Here is a 20,109-nt window from a genome sequence, read left to right on the forward strand (position 1 = left end):
CGGCGCGCGAGCCTGCTTATGTAATTCCTCAGCACTCAACCAGATCCACGATGTCGACAATGTAAGTATGTCGCTCTGGCCTCGTTTTTCGTTTAGTACGGTACATACACCTAGTTTACAATGTAAAAGAACCATTTCTATACTCTTGTACAAGAATTAGCGACGACCAAATCACAATAATAGCCCAAGGCCAACCCTTCTTCGTCGGTTTTGCTATATATTGCAGCCGCTTTAACTTTCTTTGACATTGGAAGCGTTAAGGACTGACATACGATTTCGTTTAACAGATAGTAATATATGTTTAATGGATAAATCGATAATTTCAACTACTTAGAAACGATTTTACAATGGTGAGTGTACAATACTGAGCGCACTCGATACATTCCTGACATAAATTTCAGCTTCCAGACCTTCATTTCCTCGATTTAGAAGCGGACGCGGAGGGATCCGACGACGATGAGTTCGATGGAGAATATGGTACGTGATAAGCGTCACTTATCTAGCGGATACACGGTTAACGAAGGCCGGCTTCACCTGTAGATGAAGAATTCATTGACGAAGATATAGATGAATCTGACGCAGATGATACTCCGAGAGCGGGCTCTTCAAACCTCACCGACTTGCCCTCCAATGACTATTCCGCGTTCCTCGACCAACTCGCTGCGAAATACAGCACCAATCCGTCCACTCTTCCTGACTCAACCCATAGCCGTTCCCGTTCCCGTTCCAATTCGCCTCATCCCCTCTTTTCAGTACTGAAGCGTCGAGCTGAGGAAGGCCCCTCGGATGAGGGTGTCTTTCCTTCACGTCCGCGCGTCAGGCGTAAACTCAATGCTCTGACTCGACAACCCCTTCCTATTCGCGAAGACGTGATCCAAGTGGATCAAATCCGAAGAGTCCTTGTCAACACTTCTCGTACTACCACCCTTCAGTACAAGTCGGACCGCATACCGCAAGCCTCTTCCTCCGCTTTACCGATTTCCAAAACTGCTGAAGGCAAGGCGGGGGACAGAAGTCGTGATATTTGGACGGCATGGGCAAACACCGTTGCTCAGTCATTGAGGAAATTCAAAGTCCGGCAGGGCTGGCGAACTTGGGCGAGCGGGCGTTTGGAGACAGCTCCAGATCCCCGAGTTCAACGGCGGATACTTCCTCATGGCCAATGGGTGAAGATTTTAGGTGGGAAGTACAAAGGCGACGAAGGAATGATCTTGTCCCCCACCACCAATACTTGCGGACAGCCAGGGTACTTTATCTTCGTGGTTCCCCGTATTCCCCCCTCCTCATTTGGTCAAGGAGGATACGGTACGATTGGATCGAAAGGCACTCCAACGCGCCGGCAAACTTAAAAGGTTTCCCAAAAGGAAGTTTCGCTTCGAAGACTATGGACTCGACCTTTCGGATGTCCACGCGGCTGTATATGAAAAAGGAAATCTCGACGGCGACGTTCTTGGCTATAGGATCGATCGCTATGTGTTTAGCCATGGGGCGCTCTTGAAGTTCTTTCATCAGAAAACTGTGCAGCCAATCACCTCCATTTCAAATGAAACTTTACTCGCTTTCCACGACCATCCTTACGCCCAGCTTTTCCCATTCCCGACTCCCGAGCAATGGCGATTCGAAGACGGTGATGAAGTCGAGGTGATGAGAGGTGAAACGTGGAATGGAAAGGCGACTATCTCTGTGAATACGCAAGGAGAATGCATCGTCAATCATTCACAGTACGGGTTCGTTGCTGTCGATGTCAAAAGCCTGAAGAAGTTCGTCATTTTAGGCGACCATATTACCGTTCTTGCAGGGAAACACGAAGGCAAGAGTGGACTTGTTGTGGAGGTCCATCTTGATTCACTCGGTGTATCAGAGAATTCAACCAGAAAGGGCGTGGTAAGTTACCGCAACACTACGAATATAACGATGTTAAGCTAATTATGCCACGTAGGACTTCGTGGTACACAGAAATTCCGTTCGGCGTGAAAAAGAGCCTTCACACGTCGCACAAATTCCATGGAAAGACATGGAAGTGGACATATTCAGGGGTCCTCATAGCCCTGGTACCGGGTTCGTGAAGGATGTGAAGCGCACAACAGTTGGAGACGCGCTGGTACTGTCGGTCTATCTCTCAGACCTTGGTGAATCTGTTGAGGTTCTTGATCATCATGTCTTTGTCAAAGGGTAGGTTTATTCCTGTGGTTTACCTCAATCACGTATTCATATCATTGTAATTACAGAACCCGTAGACATCTCTGGGAGATGTTTCCTCTTTCTGCGAACCAAAGCGATTACGAAGTCGACCGCGACTTGCGTAAAATGCGAACAGGAGCTGTGCCGTGGCTGGGCTTGAGCGTTTGGGCAATCCGCGGTAATTTCAAGGGAAGGAAAGGTGTTGTTAGAGACGTTAATCGCGTCTCTTCCCGTCACATTCCATCGGGCCTCCAGTTGGATGTAGAGTTCAATGTCATGACGAGTACTGGGTTGCGTATAGAAAAGGTGGCATACGACGACGTTCGTGAATTGACCACCGGCCACGCCCTCAATGTCTGCAGTCCCGTTACACGCCAGCAACGATTCTACATTCCATCTGACAAGTTCGAGGGAGCGAGAACTGAGCCACCAAAGCTCATATCCGAACTTCCAGTGATGGAGATACAGCCGCCAGTAGCCCTCACTCAAGAGACGCTGGATAAAGAACTCGAGAACGTTGCCCAGATGATGAGGTCTATAGATGAATCCTCCCAGACTCCCGTATTGCCAGGATCTACTCCTGAGCCTGAACCGCATAGTGCCATCGATGCGTCAGACGACACAAACGTACACGGCGAAGCCACAGGAGGTATCGATATCTGGGATCCAAGATATGGGGATGATGAATTTGACGTGGGCTGTGAGTCTTGGGATCCAAACTACGGTGCATGTTGGATGTACGAGGGCTACAATGCGGTTCGTTCAAACACGCCAGAACCGACACCAGTCCCCTCTTCCAGCAACAACCAAGTCATGAATTCATCGTCAACGCATTGGTTAGCCCAACCCCAACTACGCGACATATCGGTCATGGTAGACATCAAGGCGGGTGAGTTTCAGGGAAAAAATGTCTACGTTAAGCCAACCTTGCGAGGAAATGGTTGCGTCATTGGCAGCTTGAAGAAGAGGAATACCATTCGGGATGTGTCTCTGGATCTTGTAGGGCAAGCCTCGAGGCGCATCAAGGTCAACGAAGATCAGCTCATGGTCATCATTGCACCTGAAAATCCCCATTATGGAAAGCGTGTACGTCGACTCACCTATTTCTATCGCGAAAGGGACACGATGGCGAACCGCTTCATGACACTCGTAGTCGTCGAAGGTACGGGACGAGAGGAACGGGTCACCTCTGAGGTGCTAGAGATTGCCTTTACGGACCTTGCTTTGATAGAGGAGACACAAACCGATACTTGGTGGGCCTCCAAGAACCTCATGGAACGATTACGAACGGAGGCAATAGCGCGAATGCCTCCGTCTCGAAGAGAACCAGGTTCAGCGGACTTTAGTACTTTGGCAGATGTAATCCCGGGCTGTCGGTAGTCCCCGCGTTCCGCTTGCTTATTCTGCGTCTTCGTTTTGTTCATTTGCCTTGTCTATCTTGTATCCTAGATGTGTGTATCTTGTATCTTGATTAACTTGCAGCTTCTTTTTACAGTCTGACCCCTCGGATGCATCAGGCCTCTCCGTGGCCCGAGGGACCAGTAGCTGTTTATAGCGAAGCCAACTGATGCACAGGAACTTGCCTTAACTATAAGGTATGTTCTCAAGTTTATTGACAGTCCTTGACCTAGACCTAACACCCTCTTTCTATCTACAGTTACAATGCAACAATGGAAGACTAAATTAACGTATATGTACTTTGGATTGACCTGGGAATTTGAACTAATCATTCTTCTCCTTAGTCTCAGAATCTAGAAGCTGGCGTTTAGGTTGGCGCCCTCCTGTTGACATTCGAGCACTGGTGGCTTTGCGTCTGTGGCAGAAGCCGCCCGCCTGCTGTGTAATCCTGGCCACCTCTTCAGCTGCTTTTTGGAAGGTGAAACGAGTGTACAGAGGAATGTCTTCGACGACAGGAGATGCCTCCCGGATTTCCTCTCTAGCTGTAGAGTAACGTTGGCACCTAAAACCGCCTTCAAAACCTCACGACATACCGATTCTGTTTTCCTGCTCCTCGTCGAACCTATCGCACCACACCTTATATCCTACAATGATGCATCGGGCAAGCCTGGCTGGAACCGTGCCAAAGATGTCTTCACAGAATATGCAAGGGAGCTGGGATTGTGAGGTAAGTGATATTCGGAACCACCTGAAGATGAAGGCTCACCCAGTGTCTGTTTACCAGCTTAATGCAGTTGCCTTCTATTTCGGCCTTGAGCCAATGAACACTGTCTTTGATAGAGTTGCATTCAACTCCGTTGAGCGCTCGAGGATACAGCGAGGTGGTGATGAGGAACAAGGCCTTTTCGTGGTCACTCGCAAACAGTGGTGCTGAGTGCGGTGAAGGGATAGGGCCGGGATTCTGGAGTGAGAGTCTGCGAGCGTAGAGAATACGACAATTGCTCTTTCAGCAAGTGTTGGACTGGTGAAGCGCGAGAGACATGAGTAGGAAGGTGTCGGACAGTTTTGCGAATGAAGATGGTTGGAAACCAGCCACGTAAGTACCTTTATATATTGGTGAGAAACCGGGCTGACAATGACGGATCTTTGTGGACTGTTTTAGATTATGCATGCAGTCGACTTATAGACCTTGGCCTGTCAATCTCATTGTTGCTCTTTTCCGGCTTATCGAGACACTCTGACAATACGCCCATCTTGAACGTTCGTTTTTTTGCTTCCCGGAGTTTTTCGTCGCTTTACGGTAAGTCGACTATAGACACATTCATAGTCCTCCGCATCTCAATCGTCCGCTTGCAGAACGATGTCACGTCTACGAATGAAGAAAAGATCGCGAGAAGATCCTTCCAGAACCAACTCGCATCCTACCAGACTCGGGCCAGAGCCCCATGCTCTTATCCCTGCAAAACGTCCCCATCACCGCCAAAAAGCCTCCCAGTCCTTTCAGCCCATTGTCTTTATGGGTGATGGGTCAACCTTCTCTCAAGATCCTCGAGCACCGCTCCAGCCGGGACAAATTGGTGTCCGCGACCCCTCACTGGTTCTAGCTGCAGTTTGCCCACCGGACCAGGCACTCCCAGACGTTCAGCTACCTTCACCCTCTGGCCAGCTCGAAGAGTCCACTCACCAAAAAAAACGAGCATCCCAGGCTCGTCGATGGATGATGGATATTTTACCGTCATTGCAGTTCATCTACATGCGGCTACTGCGAACGACTGAAGACTTGCGGCAGGAGCCGACTTGGGAAAACACTGAATGTACTTGTTATCGAGGCGAGGGCAGACAGCGAACAGAAGAGTTAATAATAGTGCGTTTTAACGGTAGGTCGGAACCTGCTGGTTCATAGACGTTTTGAGTTGACATTTACCAGCTCTAGAGAAACTTAGGCTGGACACTTGCCTGTGTCGAATGGTGGCAGCGCAGTTGGTAGAGCGCGGCTTATTTCCTTGCGCTCCATTACATCCGACACTCGCCGTTGATATACGGATGCTTGAATTTGTTCGGCGATTATTCCTGCGGATGGCACCCAATCAAACGGCATGGTGCGAAACTGTAACTGATCTCCTGGCAAGTCAGGGATACTCAATGAAAGGAAAGGTATGTGTTACACGTCTGCTACCCCATTGTATATTTTATGAACAGAGTTGGTTATAGGATCCATTGCGCAGGCGCTTCACTAACGCCTTCAACTGGTATCTCCGACTGCAGGAGGTGACCAAGGCGTCGGTTGATCAATTGACAACAAGTGTTCGAGAGCAGCTGCGGGAGTTCACACTCCAAGAAGCTGTGGGGAATATGGGATACAAGAACACAGTGGACGTAGCTCAAGCAGGAGATGATGAAGCAGGAGACATAGCGGACCAAGAGAGAGATGATGAAGACGTAGATGTAAATAATCACATGAAGAAAGCACGACTCCAGTCCAAGTATCTTGACCGCCCCAGCGAGTATCTCAGGTCTCGCTGTCCTGCCTGCTTCGGTGGATGGTACCCTGACAATTTGAATTCAATGAAGTACGCATTACCTTTTTTCATCATATAGCACTATCTGACTAAATTTCTCAATAGGTATGATGTCGTTGTGTGCATAGATGCCTGCTTTACACAGAAACATAACAAGGGCAACAATGATCCTCCAAATTTCCATCCCGATTCGGTATTCATATCACAAGAAATGCTTTGGAAGACAGAAGAATATGTCAAGTCAGTCCGACCATCCAAAAAATCAGCTCAAGCTTCCACAAGGTCAACCGACGACGACAACGATCGATGTGAAGGAAGTTTGAAGGTTCCTAAGTCAGCGTTAGACGGTTGTGAGGCTAGCTTTACGGCCGCTGATGAGCGTAGGGAGAAAGCAAGCACCCAGTTTTTCGATTGCACTGGGGTGATGGGCTTGCTGTGTCGGCATGACCGCGTGCTGTGGCTGGCCAATATGACCTCGGCCGGTGAAAAACAGTTCTACGCCATTGCTCTTCTCGAAACATTCTTTCGACACCTCCCGAAAAACTTTCGAGTCGGTCTTCTCTATGATATTGGCTGTCAGTTGCACCGAAGTTGTGTCCGGTGGAAATTCTTACAGGAGTATAGTGACAGACTGGGCTTTGGGATATCCGTTTTTCATGCGTTTGGGCATTGTTGGCCATGTCAGTTGGTCTACCACCCACGCAAGACTGAGGGATTCGGACTAAGTGACGGCGAAGGGTGCGAGCGGTTCTGGCACTCTATAAGTCGCCTCATTCCTTATCTGCGGATATGTGGGGTAAGTACTTTCTAGTTTCTCCAAATATTATAGTGCTTATTAATGACATCTTTGATACAGTATCACCAACGAATATATACTTTGGACATGCAAGTGCTCCACGCAGATAAGAGCAGTCTGAAGGGATTGGGGACTTGGTTGATTAGAAAACGGGGGGATGCATATAGTCGTCATTGGCTCGGACAGGAAGAGATGAAGGAATCAGGTTTAAATGAAGCCTATCTTCGAGGACAATGGAAAGAGCAAGTAACCAGTCAAACAAAGCCACTGCCAAGTAAGTTGGAACCTCTCACGACATTGCCCACTGTAAATAACCGTGCCTTCGTTGCAGGGCGTTCACAAAACCACGGCAGGGACACTGTTCAAGAAGTGCTACGGTTACGACAAGCAGTGGACGTTTTAACAAACACACTCACAAAGCTACAAGACCAGCTCTCAAACACTGATATTGACGACTACGCCTTTGTTACTGCAAGCGCACAACTTCCTAAGGTTACTGATAACCTACACCAAACTCAGACAAACCTGCGGCTGAAAGAGCGGGCATTAGGAGTTGAAGGAAAGGAACAAATCCGCCATTTAGCCAAAAGCCCTTACATCAACCTCCGAATGAATGCACGTGCACTCAAGGCCAGGCTAATGGAAAGACTTCGCGCTCGGAAGTTTGAGCATGATCGTCTAGAACGATCATTTCGAAAGCAGCGGAACGGCAAGTACTACTATGCTATCATTCAATGTCTATATTCTGAACGAGTCCCGTAGAACAAAAAATTCATGTTCAAATTCGTGCCAGTATCAACAAACAAGAGCCTGGCCTCGTGAAACTTGCACAGTCTTACAACAAAATCTGCAAAGAGATGCAGATCCTCATCGATCGGAGAAGAGCACCGCAAAACACTGTTGCACCAAAGCCCATTCCGTTGGACAGGTTATTCACATTGGACGTTGATGATGATATTTGGCAGGACGTTGGCTTGTTGGATGACAATCAGGAAAGTTTGCCACAGCCCTGGTTGACAAACGACTGTGTTCGGTCTGGAATAAGAGGGATGCTGGAGTTTGACAGAAGCATTGAGGAGATATCTAGGCTTTGCCGTGAACGCGATGCTTTGCAAGAGTGGTTTGCAGAGGAGTGGGAAGTTCTCAGAGTGACAATGGAATTAACAGGTGAGTGTATGTATAGTAATCTAAATCAACTCGGCTTAATCAGATTGAATACAGAATGTGAGAACATCCTATATCAACTACAGGCATGAAAGCAATTCTTACTCGAGCTGTGTGTATCATGGCAAGCTGACCTTGGTGCAATGGAATGTTCAGAACTTGTACCATCATGGGGCCCTGCAAGTGATGAATTGGATGTTGTAAAGCTGTCAATGGTTAGTGAATCTATGAATGAGGTTGGGCAAGAGATTTCAGAATATGTCTATTCAAATGATGGCAGGAGCGAGTGTGGAAGTGTGCTGGATGATGACATTGATCTTGATGGAACAGACTTCAACCTTATTGAACATATGCAGGCATTACACTTGGCAGAAGAGTATACTAGCCTCTCAGAGAATGATTTAGACTTGTAAATAAATTTGAGAACAGCCTGTTATCTGGTACCATTCAAGTGTAGCTGTAGATATGGATACATTATATAAGCCCCAAAACAGCCTGAATTTTATTGCCATAAAATGGATTATCTTAAGTTATTGGAAAAGTGGTTCAGACAATGTGAAGACATAGTGGTTTAAACCATGCAGATTTTCATGCAGTGGTCTAGACCATGTTAAGATGTAGTGGTTTAAACCATGTATATTTCCACCCAGTGGTCTAGACCATATGAAAGGATAGTGGTTTAGACCATGTAAATTTTACAGTATGGTCTAGACCATGGTCAAGGTTGTGGTCTAGACCTAATATTTAGGTCTAGACCACATGAAAGGATAGTGGTTTAGACCATGTAAATTTTACAATATGGTCTAGACCATGATCAAGGTTGTGGTCTAGACCTAATATTTAGGTCTAGACCATATGAAAGGATAGTGGTTTAGACCATGTAAATTTTACAATATGGTCTAGACCATGGTCAAGGTTGTGGTCTAGACCTAATATTTAGGTCTAGACCACATGAAAGGATAGCAGTTCCGACCATGCAAAATTTTACAATATGGTCTAGACCACATGGAAGTATAGTGGTTTAAACCATGTAGGTTTCCATACTGTGGTCTAGACTATCCAACTTACAGTCTAGACCATATGTTACATAGAGTAATAAAAACTGTGTTAATAGTAAATATAGCTATTGTAAAGTGGAAGAAGCAACTAGCAAGGTTTAGACCAAATGGGTGCCAGAAGTCCTGATGCATGGTCTAGACCATACCTGTGGTCTAAACCAAAATGAGTGGTCCTAAACCTGGTCTAAGTGACCTCTTAGATGGATCATTTCAGTGAGCAAGTTACATCTAACTTGGTCCAATATGATGGCTGCCTGAAGTGCCGCCATCTTTGCCGTATCTCCCTCCTGCAGAGCCATGCCAAACCTGTTTTGAATACCCAACAACTAATCGGACGACGTCCTGGTTCCTGCTGGCCTCCCACCAGTACCCAAAGTCATCAGCCCATACAGCATCACCAGTATGGATGATGTCAGACTGCTTCACCGTCAACTCTCGAATGACAAGTGTTACTGGGTTGGACTGTCGAATTCCGAAATCGACAAAGACCAACGACTCTTTCGGGAACAAAAGGAGCGGATCCATCTTTGGGAGGAGAAGTTCGAGAAGAAGCTGGGGGGGAAGGCAAGAACGAAGAAAAGCAGGGCAGATAAAAAGAATGCAGAGGTTGTTGACACCAATAGCGAGGAGGACACAGGCAACAAGGGATCGACAGGGATAGGGAAAAGGGTAAAAAAGGTTGGAGAGCATGAAAAGAAGAGGAAGGGAGCTGCCATCAAGGGTGCAGAGGGTCCAGTAAAGAAGAAAAGGAAAGGCGCAACTCAAGAAGGTAGCCGATCCAATGGGAAGACCACTGCAAGAAAGCCCACTACAACAACAACCAAGCCAGCCAAGAAATGTACCACAGCGGCAATGGTAGCATCTCAGCTACCACCAACTACTTCGTTCAAGAGTAGGGCAACACTTTCTGACGTCGACGAATCCGACGACGGTGACAATCCTGCCCCTCCTGTAAATGGTCCTCAACATGCTTCCAGCATCATGTCGTCTGCCACATCCACCAGGACCACTTCCAACACCAGCACGCTATCCACTGCATTCACTGTGCCTACCTCCAATGGCATTGCACCATCTACATCCACCATGCTTACAGTTAACGGTAGTGTGTCACCTACTGCATGCACTATGCCCGCGTCCAACATCAGCACGTCGTCCTCCACTATACCTGGCAGTCGTTCATTCCCATCCAACTGCAGTGTCGATGGCAACGTCTCCAACTCTCCACTCAGAGGGACTGGTGCTTCATCCATGTAGTATAATAATCAACCTACTAGATACCTCTCTTATCTCCCTACTACATATTATATTTGTTTTATGACCTGTGTACATACAAAAATCCTACCATAATATTACTCTGTATCACTCAAATAATCTGACTAAGGCTGTTGGAAATGCCCTGAGAGGGCAGGAAAATGGCGGGAAAGTACGGGAGGCGGGTGTCAGTGAGCTCAGGCATGCTGATGTCAGTGACGACACCCGCCCCGAGCGCCATGACGTGGTACCGTTAGGTTGTAGCCTCCAAGGTGCTCAGAAAAGCTCTAAGTCCCTCCCCCAGGAGAGTCATTTTATTGACAAAGGGGGAGGTTAGCGAAATCCTGCCTAATTAGGCAGGACCACATCATACTTGGCGCTGCCTAACAAAGCTGGTATCGCGGGATTATCAGGTGCACTAAATAGATACTCACAGTATTTTGAGCCTTAGAAGTGACAGCCTGCACCTGTACTGGATGTTGATTGGGAAGAGAGTCATGAGATAGTGGTGGGCCAACATTTCAACCTTTATGTGAGCATCATCACAGATATCAAATTTGGATTTTATTCTAATTACTACAAACAACAAACAAAGGTGGGGTCAAATATTGGTTTATAATTGCGCTACAATTTTGCATTCAGCTGTAACAAGCCTAGACATAATGAAGATTAGAAATGGTTGGTTCTAAATAAAGATGACAACTCACTGAGAGGAAAAGAAAATTCTACCAGATTGCCTGACCTACTGGAATCAAGGTGGTCAAATTCACCTGTAAATGTCTCACATTTATGATCTGACACCTTCTCCAAAGGATTGTTATATGCATGGCATTTCATGTACTTTGTTTAAACAAGAGATGTCACGACATCTCTCTCAACTCAAAATCAAATCAAATATTTTAAATTTTTTGAGTGACCTTTACATCTCAAATTTCATCTCAAATTCTCATTCACAATCATAATTACAATATCTCAATCAATCAATCCCAATCTCAATCTTTCAATTTTGGAGTCCAATGGTGACCTCATTCTCACTTTTGAACACTCAATTTTCAATCAATCTCAATAGCTCAATATATGTTCAAATTAACAGTGCACATATTAAAGTATAAAACAGCCTGTGGCTATGGACCACAGTTATTGGAGGGGAGAAGAGTCATTACAGTGTATGGGGAGTTCAAACATTGACAGTGTTGGAAGACTGATGCTGTTGTTCTGGAGAGAGCAGGAGCCTTTGAGCTGACCTTTGTTAGCCATAAAAATAAAAATAAAAACAAATACAGATGGGAAAGTAAAGAAACTGGCCATCTGTCAACATCTGGATGGAGTCAAGTAGAATCAAGGGCTCGTAACATACCATATCCAAGTAATCTACAGAGCCAAAAGACAGGTTTTGGAGGTGAGTTGGTCAGTGAGAAACAAAACAAGGAAAGATTAGGAGGATGGATATGGGACAGGATATGATGGGAAGAGAGGAAGCTACGATATGGTGACATGTCACCATATCGTAACTTATCAAACTCAGGTCCCCAACTGTACCGTCAAGTCCCGGCCTGGCCCTTCATCTTGAATGAATTTTAATTCACAGCTATGTGGTGCACTAGACAAATGAAAAAAATAGAACAAGAATCAAAATGGAATAGGAAGTAAACTCTACAGTTACTTTTTTATGGCCATCCCTTATACATACAAGTAGGGAGGGTACGATAAGATAACCGGGGGTCAAATATTTAGCCACAGCAGGCACAAGACACGCATCCCCTCAGGATGCAACTGTCACTGGAGACATCGTGACATCTCTCTCAACTCAAACTCAAATCAAAAATTTAAATTTATTTTGAGCAACCTCTTAAGTGCCCACTGTGAACAATATTAGTAGTTCTGAGCCCTGTAGAATATAGTGATTTCAATCATGCTCTCAGGAGATAATTCAACTCAATCTCAAAAGTTCAATCTAATCTCAATGTCTCAAAAATTTAATTCAACTCAATCTCAAAAATTTCAGCTTAATCTCAAGGGCTCGAAAATTAAACTCAATCCCAATTTTTCAAAAATTGAACTATCTCAACCTTCATGTCAAGTTGAGAAGCAGTGAGTTGTTCATAGTTCAAGTAATTGAAAGTATGTAGATAAGTGTATACTAGATTGAATAGTTTATTATTCAGAGCAAATGTTGACGCTACTAGTGTTGCTTGTATTTAACCAAGGCCGAGATGCAGGGTAGTGTTAGCCGTTTTGATTGCATTACACCCACATGCATGCCATACTGTGTACTTGGAAAAATGAGTCATTATACACCAACAACGTACCCCTCAAGCTTGATTACATGTAATGACTATTTGTGAGGGCGTGTTGATGGGGTGTGAGGAAGAAAGAAGCTTGACAACCTTGGCATCAGCTGATAGTCACATGCTATCCAGGCAAGGCTGCTGACAGTTTGCCATGTGACACTTCGGGTGTACGAATCGGTAAAATCTGAAACCTCTTGCTCTCTATTGCTTGGTCCTCATTTACCTACACACCTTAGTACAAAAACATTTTCAATGCGGAGTATATCATTATTTTCCCCTTTGTTTCCATCGCATCAAACCAGCACATCAGGAAAATCCCAAATCCTGAATTCGGTCGAAGAAAGGAAGGTTTAGAAAAAATTAGAACAAATTAGAACGAAGATGTACAAAGCGATCAAATTTAGTCATTCGCTTGATTAGCGCGAATCTAACATCCCACTTTTTAATTATCAAAATTTAGGTCACATTTGTACCCATTTGTGCCCATTTGTGCCCATTTGTGTGTATTTGTGTGTATTTGTACCCATCCAGCTGTTCTATAACACATTAGCGTACCTTTGGATGGACCGAAAGCTTCTTAATTATGCATTTGTAGTTGAATTCGGTCGATTATCTTCATATTCGTACTCATTATCACATATTTGTATGGGCTCATCTTGTTAATGCAAATTTAATATATATTAGTATCGTAGACGTATAGTTACTGAATGAGCTACCAGAAATCGAGGAATATATTAAATGAACTCAGAACTCAATCTCGTCAATCATGCTTTCCGACATAGTATTCACCATCTCGCCTTGCTCTTCATTCCTTGCTGCTCTAAAGAAATATGAGTGTGATGGTTCATGAAACAAGAAGCCAACGCTCACATTACAAGGTCATACAATTTGTGCATTAGCTTGTGATAGTTGGGGGGATTTCGCTGTCACACCGCTGCCATCCATTCAATATTGCTCATATATGTGCGGTGGAACATATTTCCCTCAAAGTTCTGAGCATGTTTTTCCCCAGTTTTCCAGTCACGAAGAACAGCCGTAATCTAGACAGATATTAGTTGTGACCAGAACGAACAGAATTAGCTTACAGTAGTTGTGGCAAGCGCAACAAGCCCAGGAGGTAGCTCATGCTCATCTGGCAGTTCTCTGATTGACGAAGTGAAGAGATGCTGACTTTGATGTGGTGGAACCTTCTTGTACAGTGCTTGGGCTTCCGACTCGCGTTTGTCTTCCCCTTCTTGGTGTCCTTCAGCACTGGTGTTTGAGCTGCGGCGCGTTGAATGACCGGGAGCTAATAACTTTGTTAGTATAGTTGGTTAATAGAAAAATAACATACCTCGTTCTCAAAGTTCTCTTGATGAGCTGATTTCTTGGGCTTTGAGCTCCATTGGTTGGGTGGCAGAGTTGTGCGAGTCGATCGCAGATTGACGTCGAAGTTTCTGTTTTCTCAGACCTGGAGAAGTATCGAATCAGTTTACATTCATACCGAGCCGCATTACTAACCTTCTGATATGTTACAAGAGGTTGGTTTGACTGAGGACCCTGAAAAGGCGGTGTCGTTGGTTAGCATGGTAAACAATGAATAAAGCTGACACACCTGAGTTCTATATTCCCTTCGCGTTGTTTGTTGAGAGGCCTAAGAAGAGGTTAGCACTGATACAACTGCTCCTAACGCACATACTCTGATATGGTCTTCGAGATCTGACTCCTGCTCATTACGATTCTGATCCTCAATCAGCATATCATAATCGTCCGTAACAGCAGGTAGATTGATATCCAGATGTTCAGATGGGCTGGAGATGGACCGAGCTTGGCTTGAGTGACGGTGAAGGGCGCTGGTGCTTATGTGTGAGGTTGACGTGGCCTCGAGAATGTCATCATCATCGTCGTTGAAGAGTGTCTGGGGTTGTCTTTCCGCATGTGGGCAAATAACGGGTGCCTAAAACACAATTTAATCATTTGTATAATCAATAGTACGAAGAACTTACTTCAGACGCCAATACTGCATCCCTATCTGCCGATTCCATAGAGTCAAGTTCATCCTTATCAGAGTCTTGATGCCCTTCTTCATTAGCGCCAGCCAAATTGTCGTTGGATGACTTGTCTTCACTTCCCTCCTCTTCTTCAAAGCTCCAATCTTGGTCTTCTGCTCTGTTGAATGAGGAACGAGCTATAATGAAGAAGATAAATGTCAATGTGCTAGAGATTAGAGGAATAAAAACGACATACCAGTCATTTGGGATGGTGCCACATCCGTCTTTTTCTTCTTAATGACGGATGCCTCAACCCAGCCTGTTGAAGTTTAAGCAGTATATGTACAATAAAAAACGAAACTTATGTTCTCTGGCTCTCTTCTTTGCTGTTCGGCCGCCAGAGGCAGCGATTTGCTGTTGCAGAACTAAATGCTCTTGCGCTTTGCGGGCAAGATTTTTTTGTCTAGTTGCGGCAGCCTTTAAGCGCCGTGAGGACATTGAGAACAATAGGTAAAAGAAATGAAAAGTGAAGGATGGTAAGTGTCAACGAATGTGAGAGGAAGTCTTGTGGTGGTGGGCGAGTAAAAGAAAGTGTGGAGTGACACGTACACATCGTGACTTGACAAGTAACATTCAGACTTAGCGTTATTGCCAGAGTCCCACCACCAGCTTTGCCTAAGCCTTGGAACCCGCACTGTTGGCCTCATCCTCACGATGCCTAACGGCACCTCCAATAACAGCACCAACCACGACGAGCATTGCAACGAAGATGACGATCACTCCTGAATCCTGCCCGCCGACATCATCCCAGGTACGATGCATGTTTTTTTGTTCCTCGACCTGCAATTGAACCTTCTGGCCATGAGCAGCTGCTGGTTCATCGTCAACTTCATCCATCAAGAACATGTTGTTCCTACACGCACCATCTCACTATTCCCGTGCCAACAAGACTCACACCTTCCGTCTATCTGGGAAGTCATGGGTGTGCTCCATTATCGTTCCTCGGGTCTCGCACTGCAAGGACATAGAGCGTATGTTCAGTATCCATATACTGCGGTCTGAAATTTGGCGGCACTTCTGGTGGTTATGGGGAGTTGGCTGAGACTAAGTTGAGGCCGGTGTGGATGACGGCGTAGCAGAGTGATTGCTGCCCCACTCCAGAATGCACCATCGTTCTTCAAGTGGTGGTACAGACGATGCCAGTTTCAGGTGTGTGACTTCCAGTGTTGTGTCGACTTTTCGCCTCATAATTGTTGTTTCTGGCAGGTGACTGCGGTCGGGAGGTTCAAATGAACCTCCTTCACCAACACTTGCCATATTTAATGAGGGATGGTTCAGGAAGTGACATGGGAGTTGGGAGTCATGCTACCTCAGCACGAACCGCGTCATATATATAATGATCACGGTGTTACATAGAGCCTGTCAAAGGACGTTGTGGTGTAACTAACGTCTGTTACGAGTCTATGATATTGTACTGTACTTTTTGTGCTTCAATCTAGTGGGATCACATTGGATTCTTGGTGGGGTATGCCAGAAGCCTGAAGGTATATTGACTAAGTACCGTCAAGTTTTGTGAGTCAATGGGGCAGTGTACCAGCTGTCACGCATTCATCCCTCTCTCTACGACTTGTCCACAACTCTCACTGTCAGTGTTGTTACATCCCACACCGCTGCCTGTCTCGATGGCCTTCTACTGTTCAGGATGCAATTCGAAAGCCCTTTCATATCAGGGGTACCAGACACATCTACGCCTCAGTCAAAATCCTGAATGCCGCCGCCTCTACAATCACTTAAACTCATATGTTCCATCTGACTCAGACTCGGATAATGGTACAGATGACTCGGAGGAAGATGAACAGAACCCAGTGGCGTTTGAGGGTGACTATTTTAGTCCAACATACATGCCAAATGATCTTGGACTGAGTTCGGATGAAGGGGATGGTGATATAGAGAATATGATTGAGCAGACAGGGCTGGTCTCGGAGGTGGATTTCAGTGATTCAGAAAGCAACTCTGATGTCGATGCAGCTGACGATGCAATTGACGAAAACATTCCAGAGCTTCCCTGACCTGCACCTACTTTGACACCGTACTATCCAGAATCTGACGAAGAAGTTTTGGACATATCAGCACCACAGACACCGAGGCAAGCCATAGATGAAAGACTACGGAAGGAGATCTTTGTTGAAAAATTCCCGTCTACTCTTGCCAGGGCAGCTGTACATCAGCGCTGCAACGGTGACACTTATTATGGGGCAAATGTTGCAGGCTCGACAGAGAATCCTTATGCACCTTGTACCTCAAAACTAGAATGGGAGTTTGTGAGGTGGGCAAAGTTACGTGGACCAGGAGCAACTGCATTGACAGAGTTGCTACAGATTGAAGGTGTAAGTTCAAATCAATAGCTAAATACTCTACGGTCATTACTCACACATGTCACTGTTACTCAGTTTTGCGAGTGTCTTGGCCTTTCATTTTCAACCAGCAAGGAACTCAATAAACTTATTGACTCTCTCCCTGAACGTCCATGTTTTCATCGAGAAGAGGTCACTATTGCTGGACAATCATTTGAATTTTTCTACCGAGATATTCAAGAATGTATCAAGGCACTTTGGAGTGATCCAGAGTTCACTCCCTACCTCGTTTTTGCACCTGAACGTCACTACAAAGACCAAACAAAGACAACTCGGCTGTACCATGATATGCACACAGGGAATTGGTGGTGGGAGAAGCAGGTATGCCCATTAACTTACTAGCCACATTTCCATGCTTATACATAACCAGGAGGAGTTTGAGAAGTGTCATCCAGGTGCTACCATTATTCCCATCATTATCTCCTCTGACAAAATGCAAGTGACACTTTTCCGAAACAAGACCGCCTATCCAGTATACATGACTATTGGAAATCTACCAAAGTTCATTCGATGGAAGCCATCTTGAGTGGCTCAAATTCTCATTGCCTACCTTCCAACCACCAAACTCACCCATATTAAGGTCAAGGCTAGTTGTCGCCGTGTTTTAGCAAATCTTTTTCACACATGCATGTCATTTGTGCTTGAGCCACTCATCCCTGTCGGTGAAAAGGGCATGAAGGTGGTTAGTGGGGATGGTGTGGTTCATCATGGATTCCCTCTTCATGCCATTTTTGTTGGAGATTACCCTGAACAGCTTCTTGTAACAGGGCAGAAGAATGGTGAATGTCCTGTTGGAGATGTAGAAAAGGATAAACTTGGAGATTTAGATGCGGAATGTATTCCACGGGACATCTTGCCTATACAGCAAGCTTCAGCTTCTATCGGTAATGGATACGATGCTTTCTACAAGGCCTGTTCTGCAGTTGGAATCAAGCCAATTCAGAACATTTTTTGGCGCCATCTTCCTAATATGAACATCCATATGTGTATCACCCCAGATGTTCTCCACCAATTATTCCAAGGTGTTATCAAGCATGTCTTCTCATGGTTAAAGCAGGTTTTTGGCCATGAGGAGATTGATGCTCGCTGCTGCCGCTTTCCTCCAAACCGCAACATTTGACTATTTCTCAATGGAATAACCCACCTCTCACGCATCACTGGAACAGAGCATTCTCAACTCTGTCAGCTTATTCTTGGCATCATTATTGATATGCGGCTTCCAAATGGTCTCTCATCTGACCGTCTCATCCGATCTGTCCGCGCTATCCTTGATTTCCTCTATCTTGCTCAGTATCCTGTTCATTCCAACAAAACCCTTGACAGTCTTGAAGATGCTTTGCACCGATTTCACAACAACAAGGATATCTTTATTGATCTGAACATCCGGGAGCACTTTAACATTCCCAAACTCCACTATTGCCAGCACTTCCGCATGTTTATTGAATATATTGGTACTACCGACAACTGTAGTACTGAATATACGGAGCGCTTGCATATCGATACAACAAAGGATGCCTATGCAGCAACAAATTGTAAAGATGAATACTCCCAGATGACATTATGGCTTGAGCGGAAGGAGAAAGTTATCCATCATGACCGATATATCCATAGGAGGCTCACCAACATAAATGTTCCCTCGACATTCAAGCCAATCACCATGAGGCACCCTCCAGTTCTTGTTCCACACCGAGAAATTCACATGTCCAAGCATCCCTCAGTTACTAGCGTTGTCTTCCAGCAACTGGTCAATGACTATGGTGCAAAAGACTTTGAATACTGCTTGGGAGAGTATATTGCAAAGGCACAGGCACCAGAGCAAGCTTTCACCTCAGCATCTCTTCATGCCGCTACACAGCATGTGCTCACTTTTGTCCCTTTTTACAAGGTTGCAGTATACCATCACATTAAATTCACTGAATATGATCCTTACAGCATCACAAAAGGTCCTGAGTTTGTTGTGGATACTATTCAAGCAGAGCCTAATCGGAAAGACAAGTATGGTCGACCAATACCAGGGCGATTTGACACAGCACTTATCAAAGTTAATGGTGGAGAAGCTAATGGTGTAAAGGGTGAGTTACACAATCTTTTATGTCAGGTTTCTTGCTAAAATTGTTAAAGGTTATCAAGTTGGTCAGATTAGATGCATCTTTACACTCCCAAAGGCAGGACTGCAGGAATGGTTTCCGGAAACAAGCATACAACCAGCCAAATACCTAGCATATGTTGAATGGTTCACACCATTCAAACAAGGGCCTGAGCTAAATCATCTCATGTACAAGGTGACCCATGCATTCCATCCAGGTGAACATGTGCGGCTGGCTAGTGTCATTCCTGTGGAAACAATCTGCCGTAGTGTTCATCTCTATCCACGATTTGGATTACATGCACCATTGGAGTGGAAGTCAAGTAATGTACTACAGCTTTGTGATACATTTTTTGTCAATGATTTCCTTGATCGCGCTACATATGCTACTGTATATTAGATTTGATATAGGGTAAATAATTTAAATTCTATCCAAATTCTATCCACCATTAGAACCAAGTTCAAGTTGGTATATTAACCATATTAAAGGTATACAAAACAGCTCTAAATTACTGTAAATTTTGTTATATTAGTGGGAATTAGAACTAATTAGTCTCCACTATAAGTTTATTTCAATCAAATTATGATAAAATATGACAAATTAGACATGTTAGCCAGATTTATACTAATTAGGCCGAATTCGCATTTTGGGTTTTTCCTGATGGCCGCGGTTATAATTCTGGCGATGGTGAAGCAACAATAATAGACCAAGGGCTTTCAGAACCCATGTGCAAATATGCGAAGTATATGCGAGGAGCCGTGGGAGCCTCAGGTATTGAAATGGGGAGAACTGTGATCATGGGAGTCAACTGAAGCTTGAAGTTTGTAGCGCCCGCCTTGCGAGATGATTTGAAACGGACCGCTCTCGTCCGCTGCGGCCTGACAATCATCGCTTTACGACTTCGAACACGATCGTCGAACCGCACGCCGCCTGCCCCTCCCATTGCTTGACCGATGTTCCTTGCTCCTCATATGCCTCTC

General features: G+C 45.2%; 5 protein-coding genes across 5 annotated transcripts; 4 read left to right on the forward strand and 1 right to left on the reverse strand.

Annotated features, from left to right (window-relative positions):
* Window positions 1–9,518: 9,518 nt before the first annotated feature.
* Window positions 9,519–10,370, forward strand: E1B28_008043 (uncharacterized protein; the record flags this gene model as incomplete). The annotated part of the gene is made up of 1 exon (XM_043152830.1): window positions 9,519–10,370. One exon carries the CDS (start codon window positions 9,519–9,521, stop codon window positions 10,368–10,370), a length of 852 nt encoding a protein of 283 aa, XP_043010917.1.
* A 3,214-nt stretch (window positions 10,371–13,584) lies between these two features.
* Window positions 13,585–15,534, reverse strand: E1B28_008044 (uncharacterized protein; the record flags this gene model as incomplete). The annotated part of the gene is made up of 8 exons (XM_043152831.1): window positions 13,585–13,698; window positions 13,744–13,921; window positions 13,992–14,197; window positions 14,253–14,291; window positions 14,337–14,594; window positions 14,644–14,825; window positions 14,885–14,947; window positions 15,324–15,534. The coding sequence occupies 8 exons, from the start codon at window positions 15,532–15,534 to the stop codon at window positions 13,585–13,587; spliced, it is 1,251 nt and encodes a 416-aa protein (XP_043010918.1).
* A 776-nt stretch (window positions 15,535–16,310) lies between these two features.
* On the forward strand, window positions 16,311–17,568 carry E1B28_008045 (uncharacterized protein; the record flags this gene model as incomplete). Its single annotated transcript, XM_043152832.1, has 4 exons — window positions 16,311–16,623; window positions 16,729–17,015; window positions 17,079–17,363; window positions 17,413–17,568. The coding sequence occupies 4 exons, from the start codon at window positions 16,311–16,313 to the stop codon at window positions 17,566–17,568; spliced, it is 1,041 nt and encodes a 346-aa protein (XP_043010919.1).
* A 102-nt stretch (window positions 17,569–17,670) lies between these two features.
* On the forward strand, window positions 17,671–18,162 carry E1B28_008046 (uncharacterized protein; the record flags this gene model as incomplete). The annotated part of the gene is made up of 1 exon (XM_043152833.1): window positions 17,671–18,162. The coding sequence occupies one exon, from the start codon at window positions 17,671–17,673 to the stop codon at window positions 18,160–18,162; it is 492 nt and encodes a 163-aa protein (XP_043010920.1).
* A 537-nt stretch (window positions 18,163–18,699) lies between these two features.
* E1B28_008047 (uncharacterized protein) lies at window positions 18,700–19,528 on the forward strand (the record flags this gene model as incomplete). Its single annotated transcript, XM_043152834.1, has 2 exons — window positions 18,700–19,114; window positions 19,173–19,528. 2 exons carry the CDS (start codon window positions 18,700–18,702, stop codon window positions 19,526–19,528), a joined length of 771 nt encoding a protein of 256 aa, XP_043010921.1.
* Window positions 19,529–20,109: the final 581 nt, after the last annotated feature.

The sequence above is a fragment of the Marasmius oreades genome, chromosome 4 (assembly GCF_018924745.1).
Source record: "Marasmius oreades isolate 03SP1 chromosome 4, whole genome shotgun sequence".
NCBI lineage: Eukaryota > Fungi > Basidiomycota > Agaricomycetes > Agaricales > Marasmiaceae > Marasmius > Marasmius oreades.